The sequence below is a fragment of the Prenolepis imparis genome, unplaced genomic scaffold (assembly GCF_030444845.1).
Source record: "Prenolepis imparis isolate NDT839.2.m4 unplaced genomic scaffold, iyPreImpa1.0 SCAF_2, whole genome shotgun sequence".
NCBI classification, from domain to species: Eukaryota; Metazoa; Arthropoda; class Insecta; order Hymenoptera; family Formicidae; genus Prenolepis; species Prenolepis imparis.
In genome coordinates this window covers 18,023,297-18,043,985 of record NW_028141160.1, presented here as the reverse complement: position 1 = coordinate 18,043,985, position 20,689 = coordinate 18,023,297, and the positions used below count along the sequence as shown (strand labels likewise).

Here is a 20,689-nt window from a genome sequence, read left to right as displayed (position 1 = left end):
TTTGAAATAATGAAATAATGCCGCAGCGATGTGAAATAGATGGGCATTGCGAATAAATTTCGGTACATTCAGCGGCAAAATTGTGAATTGTGTTGTTGTGAGAAAGATGCCGTTTGCACAAATCACCGTTTATGGAACATCGTTACTCAATCATCGTTACGGAACATCCTTAAGAAATAGTTTTAAGCAACGTGGAATCAATGTAAATTATACCTCTTCATGTTCTGTATGCTTTCGCATTAAAAAAAAATTTCCTAATAAAAAATATAATCTCTATTTACATAAAATATACTATTACAAACTATCCAATGCAAAAAAATATATATATATATTTGTATAGATAATACATAGGTATTTAATTACAATAAATTTTTAAGATATCTTTGTTCAATAAAATAAGTTATAAAAATTATTTAATGTTGAAAGTATATTTGCTTGGAATCGTTTGATATAGAATGGTTTAAATTTAAAAAAAGAATATTTCTTGAACAATAATATATCAATATTTATATTAATCAAGATAAAATCAAATATACCTTTCAATCTATATTGCACGATCTATAGCCAAGAAGATATTTCGCGTTGAAGGACATTATAAAAATAGATACATTCGGGTGTCACTATACAGGTGCATGTAACTCGAATCCTTCTCGTGTTACAATATACAATCTTCTAACACGAGAAAGGAGATCAAGCTATATAATTATTCTCTTTTTTTTCTTTCGCGTTGTACAATGTATGTATATACATAAAGCGTTTACGCTTGTTCATTATAACATCCTTACTATTTCATATCTACTTTTAACGTATCTACTATGACATAATAGGAATCGGTTCGAGGTCGTCGTTAATAACACCCAAGCTATATCTTCTGTAATAGTGGGACGCGACGCATTTCACCCGATCGAGTTTCTTCTGACTCACGTTTATTACACTTATGTCGGAACTGTACAGTGGATTATCTGGGCCGAATTCGATCGATTCATATTGCAACACGTCCTCCGCTTCCGCCAATATCGGGTTCACCAGGAAGCAACCGACGAGGCCTCCGTAAAACGCGTAAGTTCGCAACTCCGACTCCAGCCATTCCGTGCCGAGACTCGCCAAAATCTTCTCGTCCACGTGCAATCGACGAAGCTCTCTGAGAAATTCGGTGTGATAGATCTTAATGAGACTCTCGTAGCTATTCTCGATCAATGATGACTGTGCGCTGGTGTATATCAAGTAATGGATATCGGTGGACACTGATGTGTGTCTAGATATCTGGTAATCCACCATTTTCAAATCGATTATCTTGGCGTTGTCGTCGTGCAAAAACAATAGATTATTGGTCCACGGATCGCCGTGGCAAATTGTGTGATATTTCTGCTTCGGCGCGTTAAACATACGGTACAGTGTGTCGTAAGCTTTGTGGATGTAACCGGAAATGTGATCTATGACAGCCTGTAGCTCTTGAGTTCGTGGTTCTATTATTTCTAAAGTTTTCACCGTCGACTTTATACACATCTCGGTACATATTCTCATTGACGACGTCTCGGAAAGATCAACATAAATCACCTCTTCCACAGACTCGCTTAATTCATCGAACAGCCGCGGATTATCGATCTTCGCCGCTAAAGCCGATGCGTGTAATTTGGCAAGTTTCTGGAGAGAAAATAAAAAAAATATATATACGCATATATATCTTTAAATATCAGTTATTTTGTTCGTAAGACGCGTGAATCTCTCTCTACAATTACCGTATTATTGATAGATTTTTTGAGAAATAAAATCCATTCTTTACTGATTAACTTTGACAAATTAAAAATTAAACATTAAACATTTTTACAGTTATAAATATACAATTATAAATAATAATTACAATTAAATAAAATAATTTACAGTTATAAATAATAAAGATATAACTATGTAGTAGTAATAGTAATGTTTAGTATATGTGTTGTATATAATGATATAGTGTGTGTATAATAATAATAATAATAAAGTATTTTTTAATTAATTCTCAAGCTAAAATTATAATCAAAATTTTAATTTGAAACTTAATTTTCAAGACTTAAAATGTATGGAAAAAAAAATGTTTAATCTTATAAATAAATTTGTAAATTTTATATTAATTAAAGAATAAATTTATCAATATTATTGGAACGTGATTATTCGTAAGAATATAAAGAGCAAGGTTAGCATTGACAGCCCTTATCTCGATATCCAATTTACGATCATTTTCAATATACAAGAGCCTGACAACTGCATATCATTAATCATCTTAACCTGCGATACTAGACAATCTTTAAAAATCATTTTATTGGCCGGATCTCCAGACAGTATTAATCGATAATTATTGTTTGATTGTCAGACGATTGTGTCGATATAATTAAGAAAGGTGTGGATCTCTCCGAGATTCTCACATATTATATACATATTACTATTATCTCATTTCTTAAATAGAGTTCTTACTTATTTTATATTTTAACAATATTTAGTAAAGTAATCCTTCAATTTATAAACGTTGCACACAAAATGATTTGTGAATCTGCTAACAACGCATAGAGAACAATAATTCGATCTAATCTTCTTATTACCTTTTATCTCCGGTGTGACGAATCGCGACATAAGATAAACATTTATTACTGAATTATTAATAGAAAACGCATACCTTTAAAGCGAAGACTGTGTGATCCAAGTCCAGAAAGTCGCGCCTCTCACAATTGACGTATCCTTTCTCAGCTAAATCTTCCATTATTATATTCTCTTTGTCGGTATATATACATTGAGGACCAAAACGCCCAAGGACTGGCAATATTTTTCGGTAAAGGTGTGACTCCATACGGAATAGAGCGTAGAGGTCCACTAATCCAGAGATTGCGCGTCCTCGGACGATACTTTTCGTTATAATATTCTTGGTATACGCTGTGCACGAATGCAAAAAAGGATTCAAGAAAACGTATCTACAGGATATGCATTTATGTATATCGCATTTATGCGTAGTTATTTTTCACACGAATATAATAGAGCGATATGTCATTTTAATCGAAACAATGTGTCAAGAATTAATATAAGAATTTACAACGTTATCGCGATAAAGAGAGAGAAATTTTCTATAAAAAAAAAAGAACAACTAAATACACTTTTAATATAATATTTGTAGTTGCAATCATATATACACAAGGTGAATCACTAAAAAACTTTTAAATATTATTTAAAATAGAAGCATATAAAGATTCTACTATTATTATACACACGATGACTATATTTCAACGCGTATCTTGAATCAATGATGCTGTAATAGTAAGATAATAGATAACCTTTCATCGGGACACCTATATGATTGCGAAGTTATGTAACTGACAATTATTCCGTTTCGGTGAACCAAATATCACCGTCGGTTTTATCAACAATTATCACTTGTCCTTCGTATTTAATATTAAAGCATAATAATAACGATATACTAACGACTTCCGTCCCCACGTGTACCAATGAGTTTCGTTTTGATTAGCACTGACGTATAATTGTCGCCGGGTTTCGACCCCGGCTTGTCCATTGCTTCCAGGATTACCAATTTGTCATCGTTCTCGTACTTTCTCAGATAAGCTTGGAATTGCTTTACCTTGTCTGAAAATTAAGCATGTCAAATGGTTGCGAAATATGACAAGAACGAGTGTATGTGTTAAAATGAATATACGGCACATATATAGATAGTTTCGTCGCGATCTATCTCACTGACATTATTATTTCATGGTCGCGACCGCGATAGATAAATTGACTTGACCCTATCTGTGACATGTGCATATACAAAGTAGACGAAATAAACTATAACCGTGCGTGTAAGCGTTAACATCTTTATTAAGTATGAGTGGACGACAAAATTGATAACTGTCATACATGTAATGAAATAAATTATTGATAAACAAGAAAAAGATGCAATTCTGGCATACTTTGTCATTTAACTTGTCATTTTATTATTATTATATATTTCATTATTATCATTTCATATTATTTCAATATTGTATTAATTTTCAATATTGTACTAATTAATAATTTTTAATTAATTTTTAAACAAAATAATAAAATAATAATTAAATAATAATTAAATTTTAAAATAATATTTACTTCAATTTGATTAGCGATTTAATTATAACAATATTTAATATTGAAAACTTTAAAATAAATTTTTTATAACATCGCAAAATTAATTCTATGAAAATGTGAACTATGAATTCATCAAAAGTTGCTTGACGGGAAGCGTCCTTGACTCAAGGATGTTCTGTGCAACTGTTTGCGAAAGACAGGTGCAAATTTACTCTCGCTACGGATGTGAACAATTCTATGCCTGATAATTACCAGATTCTAAAGATCGCAAATCAAGGTATAAATTATTCGTACCACGCGCATGTGAACAATATTGATACTAACGTAACTTGCTAGTTTATTATACCAAATTATAAATCGTAAACAAACATGCAAGAAACTATCAGCTAATGCGCATGTTAAGATTAATCTATTAAAAAACGTTGTTAAAGCCACATTCGCATCTTACTACATCTTCGCGGTATTAAATTAATATTGCGTTATTTTAGCCTTTATTTCGCTGCGAGAAAAAGGCGTATGTAGGATGTTCCATATAGAATGATCCGGGAAATTGCGACAGTATATTCTGAATAAAGATATGAAAAAATGTAAACCATAAATGCTTAATTAAAAAATTATAACTAAAATATAAAATGTAAAGATAATTTTACAACATACACAGATTTATTCGACAATTTATATGATACAACATAAGAATAAATAAACGGTATTTATCATCAATCTATCTGCAGTTGTGCCTAATATTTGAAATTGCTGAAAATGATGAATGTTTAATTGGCAATAATTGTTGACTATTGCTTCTTGTTCTTATCAATATAAATCTAACGAATTTCATGTCACTTTCAGCGATTTCAAATAAATAATTCGCACAAACATATTAAATAAACATTGTTGACCTTCTCTTATGCTGTATCGTATTAACAATATAAAAATAAATATTATTTCCACTACGCTTAATACTTTTGTCATAATAACTGTTTAATAAAGCATTTATAAAACTTATAATATTTATATAATATTGTTTTTAGTTTTACTCGTATAGAACATACTGGCATAACTCGGCCAAAAAATTGTATGACATCTTATAAAAAATTTTCTATTCTCTCTTTAACAGTCTCTAATATTCTTTATATAATAATAACACTAATTTCTATCACAGCGCGGAAAGAAATGAATATCTGTTATAGATATATCAATTTCGATTTCGCGCAAAAGATATGATCTTGAAGATAGCATGTCAGAGATGAAGAACTGCACAACGAATTTTCTGAATCCTTCGAAATTTTTTCAGATCCTTACATACATGCAATTTAATGTACCTTAATTTTTTTCGTTTAGTCGATAAAAAATGCTCCTAACGTAGCGTAGTAACATTGCCTGATATATTCGAATATCGCTGACTTAAAAAAATTTCTGCAAACGTTTTCACTTGGACAAACTTTTACCTGTCGTGAACGCTTTTTAGTTATGCGAACACTGTAGTAAAAAAAAATCAAATTTTATTTGTCTGATACAAAGATTATAAATGACTGTTTTACGATACTATGAAAGATATTACGTAACAAAAAATCACGTTTGCGGTACAATACGAATCTATACTATATTACTTTATCTGCAAATCTGCAAAAATCGCAAGAACCTGCCAATCTGCAAATCGTAGAAATAGTAGAATTATATGATTTATTCAACAATATATAAATCGATGCTTATGTGAATGCACGAAATATACTTATTGTTAAGACTTTTAAAACACTTAATGTCTACCATCTAATCGCCGCAATTAAGACTCATTATTTTAAATTGTCAGAAATAATAAATACAAAAACTATAGCATTTTCTTAGTTTTTATATACATTATGCTCGAATTAAACAAAAAGAATTTGAAAGAATTTTCTTTTGCTCGAATCTTCATTGAAAGGTAAAATAATAGCCACACTATAGATAGAGATATGATAAAAAATATAAATATAAAAACTATCAACTTATATGAAAAAAGATTATGATAACAAAGTGACACAGCAATACTTGGATAATAATAATAATTCGTAATCAATTATTACAGAATTATAATTAGTTATTATAATAATCACGATTTTTTATTTAAAAATTAATTTAAAATTTAATTTAAAAGTTAAACATTTTTAACAAGTTTAAAATTTTTAGTTGTCGCACAATTATTAAATTCGATTAGAAAGGCTGCGAACTATACGCTCTTTTGAAAGCTATCAAATAAATAAATAAAGATAATAAATAAAGATAAATTGATAATATTATATTATATTATTAAATAATATATATATAACATTATATTATAATATATAATTATATTATATTATGAGATAAAAAATGTGATCCCTAAGTAAATACACTTTTCTTTCGTTTTCATTTTATTTCAGAATTAAATAAACGTCAAAAAGGAAATAATACGCAACATAAATAAAAGCAATGGAAATTATTTATATGACATTAAAACGACGGAAGAAAAAAAAAATATATATAGCAATAATTTAAAAAATAATTTTTATTATCTCTCTCAATAATGAAACCTCTCTACTAAAGTTTATTTAACACGACAGAAATCTTAATCGAAGATTTTACATACCTTCGGCAGAACGGCTAACCGATGTGTTCTCCATCGTTGTGTATCACTTCACTGATCACAATCGTTTAGATGTCTTCGTTATTTGTACGACTCGTGAACGCGCGCGCTTGCACGACATACGTTCATTACAGAAGAGCGAATCGTCGCGTAGTGCGAGACGCCCCTCTGCACGTGTCGTTTTACTCCGAACGTGAGAAAGTGACGTAATATTGCATACGTTGGTTACACATGATTATGCAACCAATCAAATACGAACTCGGTTCATCCTTTACAGGAAATGGCGACATTGGCGCTCGCGATAAAATGTTTCTTTCTATGTAGTTTCCCCTCTCTCTTCCTCTCTATCTCTCGTTGTAAACGACTTATCTTTGAGATTAATTGACAAAGTAAGATACAGCGAAGCAAAAAATTTGCAAGGAGAAAAATATGTCATTTTTTTTGTACTGAAGTAAGTTTAGAAGATGATTCGAGATCGTATTCGCGGTATCTTGAGACCGTATAATGTAATTTTATCTTATCAACAACGCACTTCAAAAATTAATAATTTAATCAAATCAAAATTGAGAAAAATATGTATGTATAACATAAATAAATATGTATGTACTGATATACAACAGAATGCCAATTAAACTAAATACCAATTATCCTTAATTGAAAATTCTCCTGTGATCAATAGTCGTACATATAAAACAAATGCATACTCTTTTAATATATTTTAAAATAATATTATATTATGTATATTATATTTACATATATTGTTTATGTTGTGTAATATACTTTATATTTCTTTTTGAATTGAAAGTTTTGTATATGTAGATAGGAATTGTATATAAATGTCTTACACACTTCCCGTTTATTCATATTAACAGTGTTTTATTGTAATTTATTTGAAAGATTAGATCTAATCTTTCAAATAGTCTGTACCTATAATCGATAAACATTAATGTGTCAACGATTCATAAATACTCTTTGTATTTCTAATCTCTTTGTAATTCTAAAGTAATCAAGAAGAAAGTAATATGGTATAATATAGTGTAATATCGTGTAATATGTAAAATGCACATTTTTTAATTATTAATAGCATATTACATACTAACACTCTATTAATTTAGCTATTATTGTTTAATTGCTGATAAAATTAATTCTTAATATAAATTATTAATTATATTAATATCAATTCTACACTTACCTTTATAACTTTATGTTTGCCTTCGTATAGATAATTCATTGTTTATGAGGGGTAAAGAAAATATATAATGTATATGAAACAAATTTGAAAGCAAAGAAATGTAATAATAATAATAATAAAGAGTTAATATTATGAAAAAAATTGCATGAGAGATTACTGATTTTTCTAAGACGACATTTTTAATACCCATGTGTTCACATACAGGACAACCTTTATTATCTTAATGCTGTACTATAGTCACAATATAATACTACAAATTATTACAATATTAATAATATTATCATAATCATAATAGGTCATAATTTTTAATATATATGTATATATTTTTATATGTATATTTTTATGTGTATTTGTGTAATATATTAATATACTTATCTATACCTTGTGTTGTTACATAATACATGATTCCTCTCTTTTACCTTGTCACTTAGCATATATAGATATAATGTATATAGATATAGATATTTATATATATGTATATATACATATATATATACACACACATATATATATGTATACATATATATGTCATCAGGATGGTATAAATAATATTGTATTTCATAAAAGCACTTCTTGTTGCTTATAATATTATCGTTTTTATATTGTTTCTCTACCTCTGTTAATGCCACTCTTTCTCAAGCCATTTCGCTCCCTTTATTTCTCTCCCACTCATACTTTCTCTCTTTCATTTTCTTACTTATTGTTAGCCTCTAGCTGTCATGCACATCACATTCTCACTCCTCTTTTTCTCTCTCTTTTATTTTTCTCTTTCATTCTTTTTCTCGTTTTCACCCACTCGCTCTTCCTCTCCAGGACGTCTAAAAAAAGTTTTTACTCCCTATGAACTCTGCACTTATACTATCATTCGGGTATTATTTGAGAACATTACAAGTCCCACTGTACTTAACCGATGGCCAACGTTTCTTTATTTCCGTACACTTAATTTTCCTCTATTTCTTAGTTTCTTAGTTTCGGTTTTGCATTTTCTTTTTTTTTTGTTTTTTGTTTTCTTGCAATTTATAAATTATGAAATTCGCCGCGGTTTTACGATATTAATGTTCCTGCTGCCTGGTCCACTAACATTCCTAGAAAAAATACTCTTCGCCCCGACGTTTTATTAACTATACTCGAGAATGTACTATTTAAGAACGGATATTCTAAATCCTTCGAGTGCTCTCTCTTCCTTTCTCTCTCTCTTTCTCTCTCATACACACCCTTTTTTCGCGAAGAGATATTTTTTTCTTTTTTTTCCGCGCTTTTCCGCCACTTCAAAACAATTTGGAGAAGAGGCACGCACGAGCAAAGGATCGAAAAGGTGCGAGAATTCTTTGTCGTTCTCGAATCCAGAGCTGGGAAAAATATTATAAAAATATTATTTCAGATATGAAATATATATAAAAAAATATTGTTAGAAAATTTTTCGAAAAGTATATTTTCAATACCAAGATACGCGGTTTATCGGAAATATGTTTTTCAAGACATAAAAGTCATATACTTTTACAAAACTGTTTTATTAAAAGAATATAAAATTAAAAAAATAATCTGTTTTACTTAAAATATATATTTGTGACAAGAATCACACGTACAGTTGAAATATGTATTTGCTCAGTTCTGGAATCCGGCAGATCGACATTGTAATCCCTTTGGTATCGATAACATTCTAAAAAAAATGAATTTTCACACGAGAGCACTCGCCGACTTTGCATACGTCAGTACGTATCTATATGTATTACCTCGTTAAGTGTGTTTTTTTTCGGATGTAGTAACTAGATTACAACAATACAAAATATTATTCGCCTAATACCGATGTCCAAAGTGCAAAGGATTAAGTCTATCCTTCTAACTGTTACGATGCGCACGGAGGACTTTACGCGGACATATACATATTAGTTTCATCGTTCGAGAAATGTGTGGGCGAGATATCAAGAGAAAGAAGAGGAAAAAAATGTTATAAAAAACGAAAGAAGAATCGCGGGCTATGAAACTTTCAAGAAGACGAAAATGTAACTTTCGTCGCAAGTTCCGGCTTGCTGCATCCGAAGAAATAGTAGGAGAGTAGGCGTTCTCTTCTCTCGATCCTCGACGTTAAAAGAAACGAGTACATACGAAGTAGAGAATCGAACCTCGATCATTCCCATCTCTCCATCTCTGTATTTTTATCCGACTCGCGATCGCTTTCGTTTCTCATACATAAGACTCACACGACCGCCGCTTGCACGTTATAGCCATAATCGTCGACCGGAGTCATTTCCATTGATATGTCGTGGGGAAAACTCGGCGGATATAAGACGTACGGCTGAAAGATGTGATTGAAACGTGCGAAAAAAAAAATTAAATCAATCACCTAACAAATGTCCGCGAAATAAACGTAATGATTAAATCGTATTGTTAAGGACTGGTAACGAGATATAAAGTATCTTTCCTACGTGAAAGCGTTATTTCGCTAGCAGCGCGCAATCATTTCGCGTTCTTCATGGAACATGAAGAAGTTAAAACCTCGAAGAAGCCGAGGAAGAACGCAAGTCTCTCTTCGGAAGAAAGTACATTCGTTTTAATAGGCCTCTTTAATAAGCGCTTCACTTTTTTTTAAGTCCCTCCCACCCGCGAAAGCTTTCGAATCGCTCCCTCGACTCAGGGGTTTCCTCGTTCGTAGCGAAGGAAATTGCGCCACTTTGAGAGAAATAACGCTTCCGTATAATGCGCCCCGAGTGGATGCACCAAGATGCGCTTCTCCTCGCGAAACAGATCGAAAAGTGGAAAATAATGTTTGTCACGCGAGCTTTCTCGTCCCGAAGTCAGAATCTCGCCTTATCGCGCGACAAATTTATCCTCTCTTATCCGCCGATCGAACTTGGAATTTTTGAACACCCTGTATACAATTGGGAATCGCTATGGATCGATATTATAGCCGATTTAAATCGAGGTCAATCGAGCGACGGTCGGTGACTGATAACAGTTTCTAATCTATATAATCAATTCTTTTTTTGATAAATAAGATGATTGCACGGAATTATCAATTGTTTCCTCGAGATCGATGCATCAAGGTGATAATTGCGCTTTGTAATCGACTCCATGTAAACAAGAAGCTTGATTATAATCACGGAAAAAAATAAAATCAAAATTAAAATAAAATAAAAATAAAATAAAAATAAAAATAAAAAAAATAAAAATTTCTCTCGATCTGCTCATAATCTCCCTTTTATCTGTGCGATAATATATATGTTTGCGCTTTTACATAGAGATATCTTTAACGTTGATTACTTCCTACTTTAATTTAAATATTCGTTTAATATCGATTTATATGATTCATTATAATTGATATATGATATATATAATATATATACGTATAATGAAATGTGAACTACAATTGATTTTACTTCTTACTTCTTACAGGTACTTACTTTCTTAATTATTAAACGAGATAACGTTAATTATGAACAGATCGATCTCTCCAGCTAAAAAAACCGCGACATCTTCGTGTAAAATTATTATCTCTTAAACTAATCATTTCTGAAGAATCATGCTGACGTGACAGCGTTTTTTGCTTTGTCATTCAATTGAACAAACAATTGGCAGAATTATTTCAATGTCCGTTTATGAATTATCAGGAGAGAGAAATCGATATATAACAAAATTAATCTCGTAGAGAACAAAGTACGCGGTTTATTCGATATGTGCTAATAATATATACATATATGTATATATATTCGAAGTAATATCAGACGAGAGAAATAACTTTGTTCCGATTTTTCGCAATACTATATTCGATGAATAATCACAGTGAATGCGCAAGGATGTACGAGGAGACCTTTCGGGGTTCATGGAGTAAAAACTTTCAAGAGAGAAAAGATAAAGAAAATATGTTTTAAATATATATATCTGACCTTATAAAAAATTATTATAGACTTTAATAATATTTCCCTTCTTTATAATAAGATATTTCTATTATAAACTTTAATAGATATTAAATCATTTTACACGGTCGCGAGCCTGAAACTCAAACTCTGATTCATTATAATTAAAAAATTCGAAGCTGCCCCTGCAAACGCATCGAGAATTATGATTATCTCGCGAGAAATCGCATCTTCCTCTCGATCCTGAACGGCGAATTCCAGAACAGCCTGTATCGATTTATATCGGTCCGACCTGTACGCATCGAATTTAATCACGGGGAGGTTCACCCGAAAAAATGATCGACCCGTTCAATCTTTTTTTTCTCACTTTCGTCCTGCTAATTAATAATTTTCCTTCTTTTTTTTTTTATTTTTTTTTATTTTTTAAAAGAAGATGGGCGTCTTCTCTCCCCGCACAAGTCGTCATCCGTCCCGACACACGAATTTTATAATCGCTTATTTAGAATACCATTATAAATCTACTTACGTTTAACATGTTATCCAATAGGGTAGCCGCTTAACGATTTAATAGTGTTCGCGCATATTAACGGATTTTAAATACCGATCGGTTAATACGGTAAGCACATGACTATCACCGAACTTTTTTTCACCGTAACGATTTCACGTACGTGAAAACGCGTCGCGAACGATTGATCCTTAATTAATTACTTCGTCCCTCTCGCGACGATACTTTAATTCTTCTTCTTCTTTGTTTTCCACATTGGACACGCTGAGTCGAAGGAACACTTATTTGTATATATATATGTATGTTTATATATACATATACCCTAAGATTCTCACGTATGCGTATATTTTTTCTTTGTGTCATTTCTTATTATTGGCACGTGCCGCGCACATCTTTCCTTCCATTTCTTTTTCTTTTTTTCCCTTTAACCCTTAATCCATGGCCGCTCCACCGAAAAACACAGTGACCGATATCTTTGTAAAAATCGACCTTTATTTATCTTCAAGTAAGATAATGGATTGCCTGGATATCTGTGCCAGTTTTTCGTGCGAGCCACTTTCATCGCGCCGCATCTCTCGCGGCGCTTCATCTTCTGAAAGCTCTCATTTATTTCTCGACGTATCTTCAAATGTGTGCTGTGCCACCGTGTTTGTGGTATCGCACCGAAAATAGGGTCGTGAAATATATTCTCCATCACCATTTTAATTTAGTACGTACATTCTTTCATATCAGCAAATCATCTCCGAACGTTAAGAAAGATATATATATGCGTATAATATATACTTATATTTATATTTATACTTGCGTGTATTTTTTACGAAATTATTTTGTAAGTCTTTAATTTTTTTTACGTCACATCGGCCATTGAAAAAGTACTTTTAGAAGTGTACATTTTAAACCAATACATAATAGTCCCCTATATAATTACAGCGGGCATCGGAGAAATACAAGCAAAGAAGATGAGGAAGGAATATTTTGAAGAAATATAAAATTACGACGCATTTTATATCGAAAAAGGAGACTAAATAGATCTCAAGTATTTATATATATGTATACTAAAAATATGAAGTTAATGTGTTTTTCTATAGAGCAACCAAATTAGTATGTCGCAGTCTGTAATTTTTGATTACAAAATTTACCGTGCCATCGATAACGGAAACGCTTTCACATCTTTTTATCGTTTCCGTGGATAAAGCACAGAGATCTTTAAAAAATACACATCTAGTATTTTCTTCGTTTTTTTTTTTTCTAAGTACGGCGGCGACGCACCATATCGAATCCACACGTACGTCTTTTTTTTTTTTTTTTTTTTCGCTATACCAGTCAAAGGTTAAATCCTCAAGTTTCACTAGCTTTATTCTATAGCGCGCGCGAGAGCATACACTTAAAATTAGATATTATATTACGTCCGAATCCTCCCTTATGCGCGTAATAAGCTCACGCGAGAACATCATTGTTTCTTTGCGAAATGCATGTTTCATAATTGCTGCATGATAATGATTGATCACAAATCGTTGAGAAAACGATCCGACGCCCCTTTTCTTCAAAAATTGTTCCCTAATACGAATAATCTCCCCAAGTGTCCGACAAAATGTCTAATGGAGATATACATAGTCTCTCGAAAACGCAAAAGTGTTTCGCGCGGTACGCGCGAATCGGTTCATCACACATGGCCAGATTAAATTTAAAACGACGATTTTATTTTTATCAATATGCGTCGCTTATTATCATCCGTCGAGCAACAAATTTTCACATTCGTCCCGTGAACATTATGAATCACCGACTCTCATCGATTTGTACGTAAATTGGCGCGCCTCGAACATAAATTGGCGAAAAGTTTCATCTTCCTTACTATAATATAAATTTGATTCGTATATAATATATGTAGCTAAAGATTAAATATATTAACTAGACAAAATCGATGTTGTTCTATCTTTCAACTAAGTTCAATTGGCAACTCGATGATGCTTATCTTAATATCACGTTGTTGCAAATAAAAAAATTTAAAAAAAAATAATAAAGAAAAAATCACGCAGCTTCCTCTGGTTCTACTATTGTGCAATTTCCAAGCAAATTCGATCGTAAGGTAAACGAAGTGAAATTCAATTTCGCATATACGTCCCCTTTCGATGATTTCGACCCAAGTGCGAGTAGCGAATAGCGAACGGCGAATAGTGACGCTATCGCCGTTTAGGCGAAAAGATCGTGTGCAGCATCCGACACTCTTGTTTCTTGCAACATCACTTTCGCTACTTTCGATTCCAGAGGAAGATAAACGGCCAACGCTCGTTGCGCAACGTCGTTGCCTCATTACGTTACATTATCTTGCAAAAATTTTGCACCGACCCTTCTTTTTTTTTTTTTGCTTCGCTACGATGACAGCTGGCATTTATTGATTATAGATATTGTCGTTTTAGAAAATCGGAGACTCTTCACACTCGAGACTGCTCGTAACAGCTCTCGTCTTTCATTCGTTCCTGACAACTCGACGGATTATTTGTTTCACATATGCTGATTTTTCTCTTTTTTATTTAAAACTTAAAATTATTTTTTAAAATTGTTTTTTTTTTTTCTTTTAGTATCTCTACGACGGAGAAGAATTAGTTATCCAATCTTATATTTAATATTTTAAGGCTATTTAAAATTTCTCATTACAATTTCTCATTTCAATTTCATCGACTGTGATAAATTTTCGGACGATAAAATCTTCACACTGAGATAACAATTGGATTGATTTGACGCTTATTGAGTCGATGAACTTTCCGAGACTGTTAAAGGTACAAGGCTGTGAGAGAAGAGACTTATCCAAATCTTAATTAAATTAAATTCACCAAGCACGATTACGATATTACACGCGAAAATAAAAAGTATTAAGAAATAATATTCAGTATTATCGAGCGATAAATAATTAATATATAATTCTCCCTTCCTTATATACGATAATTTATAAGTGAGAATTATGTCAATGCACAAAGGCTGCCAATAACTTATTAATTAGTGTGTGTGTCGGAACACTTTAAAAAGTAATCTCTTTAATTCAAAAGACACTCGACTTTTTTTTTCTCGGAGTTTCTTTCGCACCCTGACTAATTAGCCTCATATCGTTTCTCTTTTCTTTTTAATTCCGCTCCTTCGGCGTTTCTAATCTAATTTTGGAATTTTCACGTCATTGCGACATCGGTATCTCGATAAAGGTCTTCCTTTACGATACGAGTGGCACAAGTTAATCACATACATGCTACGAAGAACACGATTCATCCCCATACGCTTTCACCCTTTCCTCTCGATTTGCTTTACCAAAAGGCTGTACTCTTTACTAAGGGTAAAAGGGACGATGCAACGATTTCTCTCAGTGATAGAATCGTCAGTTGTTTATTCCTGCCAATCTGACACACTCAGTTTGTCCAGTAATTATCTAATTATTATTTCTAGTGCTAACTTTATAATAACATCAGTTTTATCATCGGAGAATCGTTGTATTGTCCCGTTTAACGACGGCCTCGATTAGCCCCTTTTTTTATCGTTATGGCGCATTTTGGGCGCGAGATAAACGTATTGTCTCGCATGCAACGCCCTTTCAGCATCTCGTACCATCTCTCAATACGTTATACGAGGTAGGAGATTACTGCTGCTTAATTTTATCGATTACTCTTAACGTCCTAAAGATTACACAGCGAAGACATTTAATATAGAGACACTTAAGAGACCATGCAATGCGTACATTTGTACATGTGTCGGTATATGTGTGCGTACGATATACATATATATATATATTTTATATATATATATATATGCACTTATTAGATAAGTCTCGCATTCGCATACCGTTCTTATCCCGCTTTGGAATTTCGCTACGTACGTTGCACTTTCATATTTTCATTTTTTTGTAGCTCCGTTTTATCGGGAGGATACCGTGACAGCGCGTCAGCACGCGATGTGCTGCGTGTGCATTGGCCATTCATTGACCATACCTATGTAATGCATATCAAAGAGTCACAGATCGGGGAAGGGGGAGGGAGAGGCGAGAGAGGGATCCGTTTCGCCATCGTAAAGCCGCGTAATCGGTTCCGGATCGTGTGACGCGAATCTCAGTATCCGTGCAAGTCAAAGATGGAGCAATATAGAGTGCCGCGGAGAGAAAAAAAAACCTGAATCTCCTCTCTCTCTAATTATAGATATTAAAAAGCTAGATTTAATGCCTTTCTTTGGTGACGCATTACTAGATAAGACGTTGCCTGGCATTGACAATCGAGTTTGTCGAATTAAGCTTCAAGAGAGATCGGGTAAGAGCTTTGTAAAATTGTTTCCAAACAACAGAGATTTTAATGAAAACTCAAATTAGAAGGATAAATTGCCGAACTATTTGAAAAAAATAAAATTAAATGCTATAAACTGTATTTCATTAAGAAAATATGGAAACCTGATGATACGTCCTATATAAAGATTCGCAAAAATTCGGATATATCACTTATATCGCGCGCAGATGTATGTGTTCCCACCTACATATAAAAATGTTCCTAAGTTATCTTATTTTATTCTTATCTTAATTGTCCCTAACTTTACCTTATCTAATATCCATATGTATTTGGGGATATAAACTTGACAACAATCGCGTATAGACTTTTTTCTGATTCTTTGGCCGAAAATAAGTAATAAATACTTCAAGAAACTTTGTTCTCCAATCCAACGAAAATCGAATCAGATTTTTATTATATACTATTCTTAAATAAAATTTATTGCACTTATTTTGGACCAAGAAATCCGTATCGTCGAAGTCACAATTTATTCGGATGTACATGTCGTTTTACCTTTGATCTCATAGTAGGCTCATTTTTTTCTGAGTTATTTCCCTTCACATGTGCGAAACGTTTTAAGCAGATTTTTCGAGTGGTGTCTTTAAATCACTGACCAATGTGTTGTTTGTGTGTGTGTGGAATGTTCACCAAAGAAATATTTATTTTTCTCTATATATTCAGAACGGATAATATATTCAGAACGAATAAATTCATTAAATAATTTAACATAATTTAACACAATATACGATAAACTTTACAATAATGTAACGTTTGGTAACATAATATGTATATGTGCACACGAAACAATAAGCTATGAAAATATTTAAAAAATTATTTTTTTAGATCTCTATAAAAAAAAAAAAAAAATTTTAACACAAAATGCTTATAAACAATATTTATTTAATGAATTTTTGTAATCTGAAATTCGAATTTATTTCTTTATTTAGTCCGTAACAATCACACTCTATCTTAAATAGTAAATTACTCTAAAAAAAGTAACGCCTTCAATAATTTAATATGTAAATCTCTTATATATAATTTTGTATATTTTTTTGATGGAAGATATTGAATCGCGTGATCTAAATATCGAAAGTTAATTAAACATAGAATTAATCGTTATTTTAAGAAAGAATAATATTTACAGTATTATATATACTCTTATCTGATGTGTTTATTCTGTATTTCTAACATGAAAGGACGTCTGAGAAAATGTTTTTCTTATTTAAATCCTATTTTGAAAACGTTCAATTTTCACATGATCAAAAAATACAAGATCTTACAATCGTTGTCTCATCGTTAATCAAAAGTTTATCAAACCTCTCAAAACAATACACCTTTTTTTTAAATAAATAAATATAAAATGCAAATATAAAATTAAAAAATGCAAGACAAAATAAATATTCCATTTTTTTCTTTTAATTCAGAGTTATATATTCCAAATATATTGTCCAAATCTTGTAAAATGTTTAACAGTATTATCTATGTTTTTGTATATAGATAAATCTATCATATTTATTTGTGAAGCGTCGCGAAAGATAATTCATTTTATCGCCGTTGACGCATAATTTATTCGATTGGTCAAGGAAGATTAAATATTTACTATATATTTTTTTCCTTGTTGTAATCGTTTTTTTTATTTGCAATATAATAATAATAATAATAATAATAATAATAGCAATAATAACAATAAAATAATTAATAATAATAATAATAATAAGAGCAATGATAATGGTGCCGATGAATAGCCGTATGGATAAAAGTATGGATAGCCATTATTATATATTAGTATACGTTACGCTAGGTACGCTAATTATACTTAGGTACAGAGGCTTCGTGCCCTTTTTCTCTCAGACGAACAAAGAAAGAGAAACAGAAAAGGATAAACGTGGAATATAGGCGGTTACAGCGAAGGCATTTTACGAAATTGAACGGATCGATTGATCGTCCCGATGCCGATCGTTTAGTCAAAAATTCCGTCCTTGATCTTTCCCGTAAATCACTCGCCGATTATGTTGATCGACGTTATCATTTTAACGTCGCGTACATATATTGGCACACTGTCCATTTTAACCGCTGCACATTAATGTGCTTCTATGGCAATCGAGAAGGACGAAACGGAATAATATAATTAACAGCGAAAAAATGCCGAAGAATGCCCCTATATATACAAATAAAATAATTTAAATTAATTTGTCATAAATAAAAAGTCTAATATAACACGCCACATATAAATTATTACAAACCACAAAATCTCTCAAATGTCTACAGCCTATATATATATAATATAAGAAAAAGAAAACTTATATTGATCATATACATAAAAAAAAAAACTTGATTAAAAACATATTAGATTAAACATAAGTTATATAAAGAGTTTAGAGTCGATACATATATATCGACTAATAATATAATTTATATATATATATGTATATATAATATATAATAAAATATATATTAAAAGAAATTTATATAAATTATGATACCGAAGAGACAATAATACATTTACCTGCCGATAATGACTAATATCGAGACCTTTTGTCAAATGTTACATGTGAATCATCAATCATTTTCCCATAATCTCTCGCTATACGAATTATTAATTTGTGAATCATTAATTAAATGGCAATCAATATATGATTATTTTGATTAATTCAATGATTGCTCAGTCTATTAATGTGAAAGCTTTTTGGCGCAACTGAATATAAAACAAAATCAAGCCTCTCTAAATTTAAAAAAAAAATGACGATATGATCGCATCCGTTCTTTCGAAGTATTTTGTTTTCCTTTTCCGTTTTCAATCAATTATCTTACATATGTTTATGACTTATCAACTCTGTCTCTCTATTTCGTTCTCATTCTCTCCCTCTCTCTTTCTCTCTCTTTTTTTTCTGTCTTGCTTTCCTTCTCACACGTATAGAACGACACAAAAACACGTTACAGAATATTTTTTTCTCTGCTGTTTTCTCGTCTGTTTTTTTTTCTGCACGAGTACCTGCATCGAACTTAATTTAAAAACCATACAAAACTTAAAAATCTAATTAACTACAAAACGGAGAAGCAATCTAATGCTCACAACACAGTATTACATATGCGTGTGTCCATGTGTATGTTTCGTTATTTGTATGTATAGACCATCATTAATGCGTGTGTTATGTCTTAGAGTGCTTTCTTACTAGCTTTACTTAATACTCGCGTTCATATAATTGGCATAATATACTCACAATAATGTTCCTTAAGAGTAATAATAATAGTAATGATGGATGATGATGATAATAATGATAATAATAATAATAATGATGATGATGATAATAATAATAATAATAATAACGATAAGATTTAAAGAAAAAGATGCTAATGACACCCATAATAATGACGACGACAACGACGACGACGGTAACGACGACGACGATAATGACGACAATGATAATATATATCTATATATTCATATCTTTTATTAATGTGTATATATATATATTTATATATCATATAGTATATCGCCGATTAAATATACTTTTATATTATTGATATATCTGCGTGTATATATAATATGTATATATATATAGATATATATAATATATAAACTTTTTGTTTAAATTCATTTACTTACATCTAATAAAACTATATATATATTTATCATACGGTTACATTGTCACATTTGAAAAGTACTTGTCTAGAGCATAGGGATGTTGGCGTTTCACAGATTCGTTTCAGAGCGGAAAGAACACTAGTGCGCCTACGTCACTTCCTACTGACTCAGTTCGTCCATAAACGCCGACGCTCCTTTCATAGAGACTTCCTTTCTTTTTCCCCTTTTGTTTTTTTTTTTTTTTTTTTTCAACCTGGATATAGAGACTTTTTTTGTTTTAATATTCACCGCCGCGTATCCGCATGCGATTAACGTTGATCATTTTATACCCTATATCGATTATATGACAGCGAGAAACGTAATGCAAAAAACAAAACCTGTCCTCCTATGTACTTAATCCCCTACCCCCAAGTCTCTAAATAAGAAAGCTAGTCGTCAACGCATATGTATACGTGGCGTTATACACCTCTCAAACTTACTGTCGTTTCGCAGTTATTTACGAGCCTATTTGCGCGAACTATACGGTTTTTTACTTGGAAAAGTAAAATTTCAGTCATAAGAGAGAGAAGATT

At 31.4% G+C, this 20,689-nt stretch overlaps 1 protein-coding gene across 1 annotated transcript; it reads right to left on the bottom strand.

Annotated features, from left to right (window-relative positions):
* Positions 1-304: 304 nt before the first annotated feature.
* Positions 305-6,965, bottom strand: LOC145932461 (uncharacterized). Its single transcript, XM_083031427.1, has 4 exons — positions 6,689-6,965; positions 3,451-3,609; positions 2,654-2,907; positions 305-1,644 (listed from the first exon to the last, which is right to left on the bottom strand). The coding sequence occupies exons 1-4, from the start codon at positions 6,720-6,722 to the stop codon at positions 814-816; spliced, it is 1,278 nt and encodes a 425-aa protein (XP_082887553.1). The 5' UTR covers positions 6,723-6,965; the 3' UTR covers positions 305-813.
* Between the last annotated feature and the right edge of the window lie 13,724 nt (positions 6,966-20,689).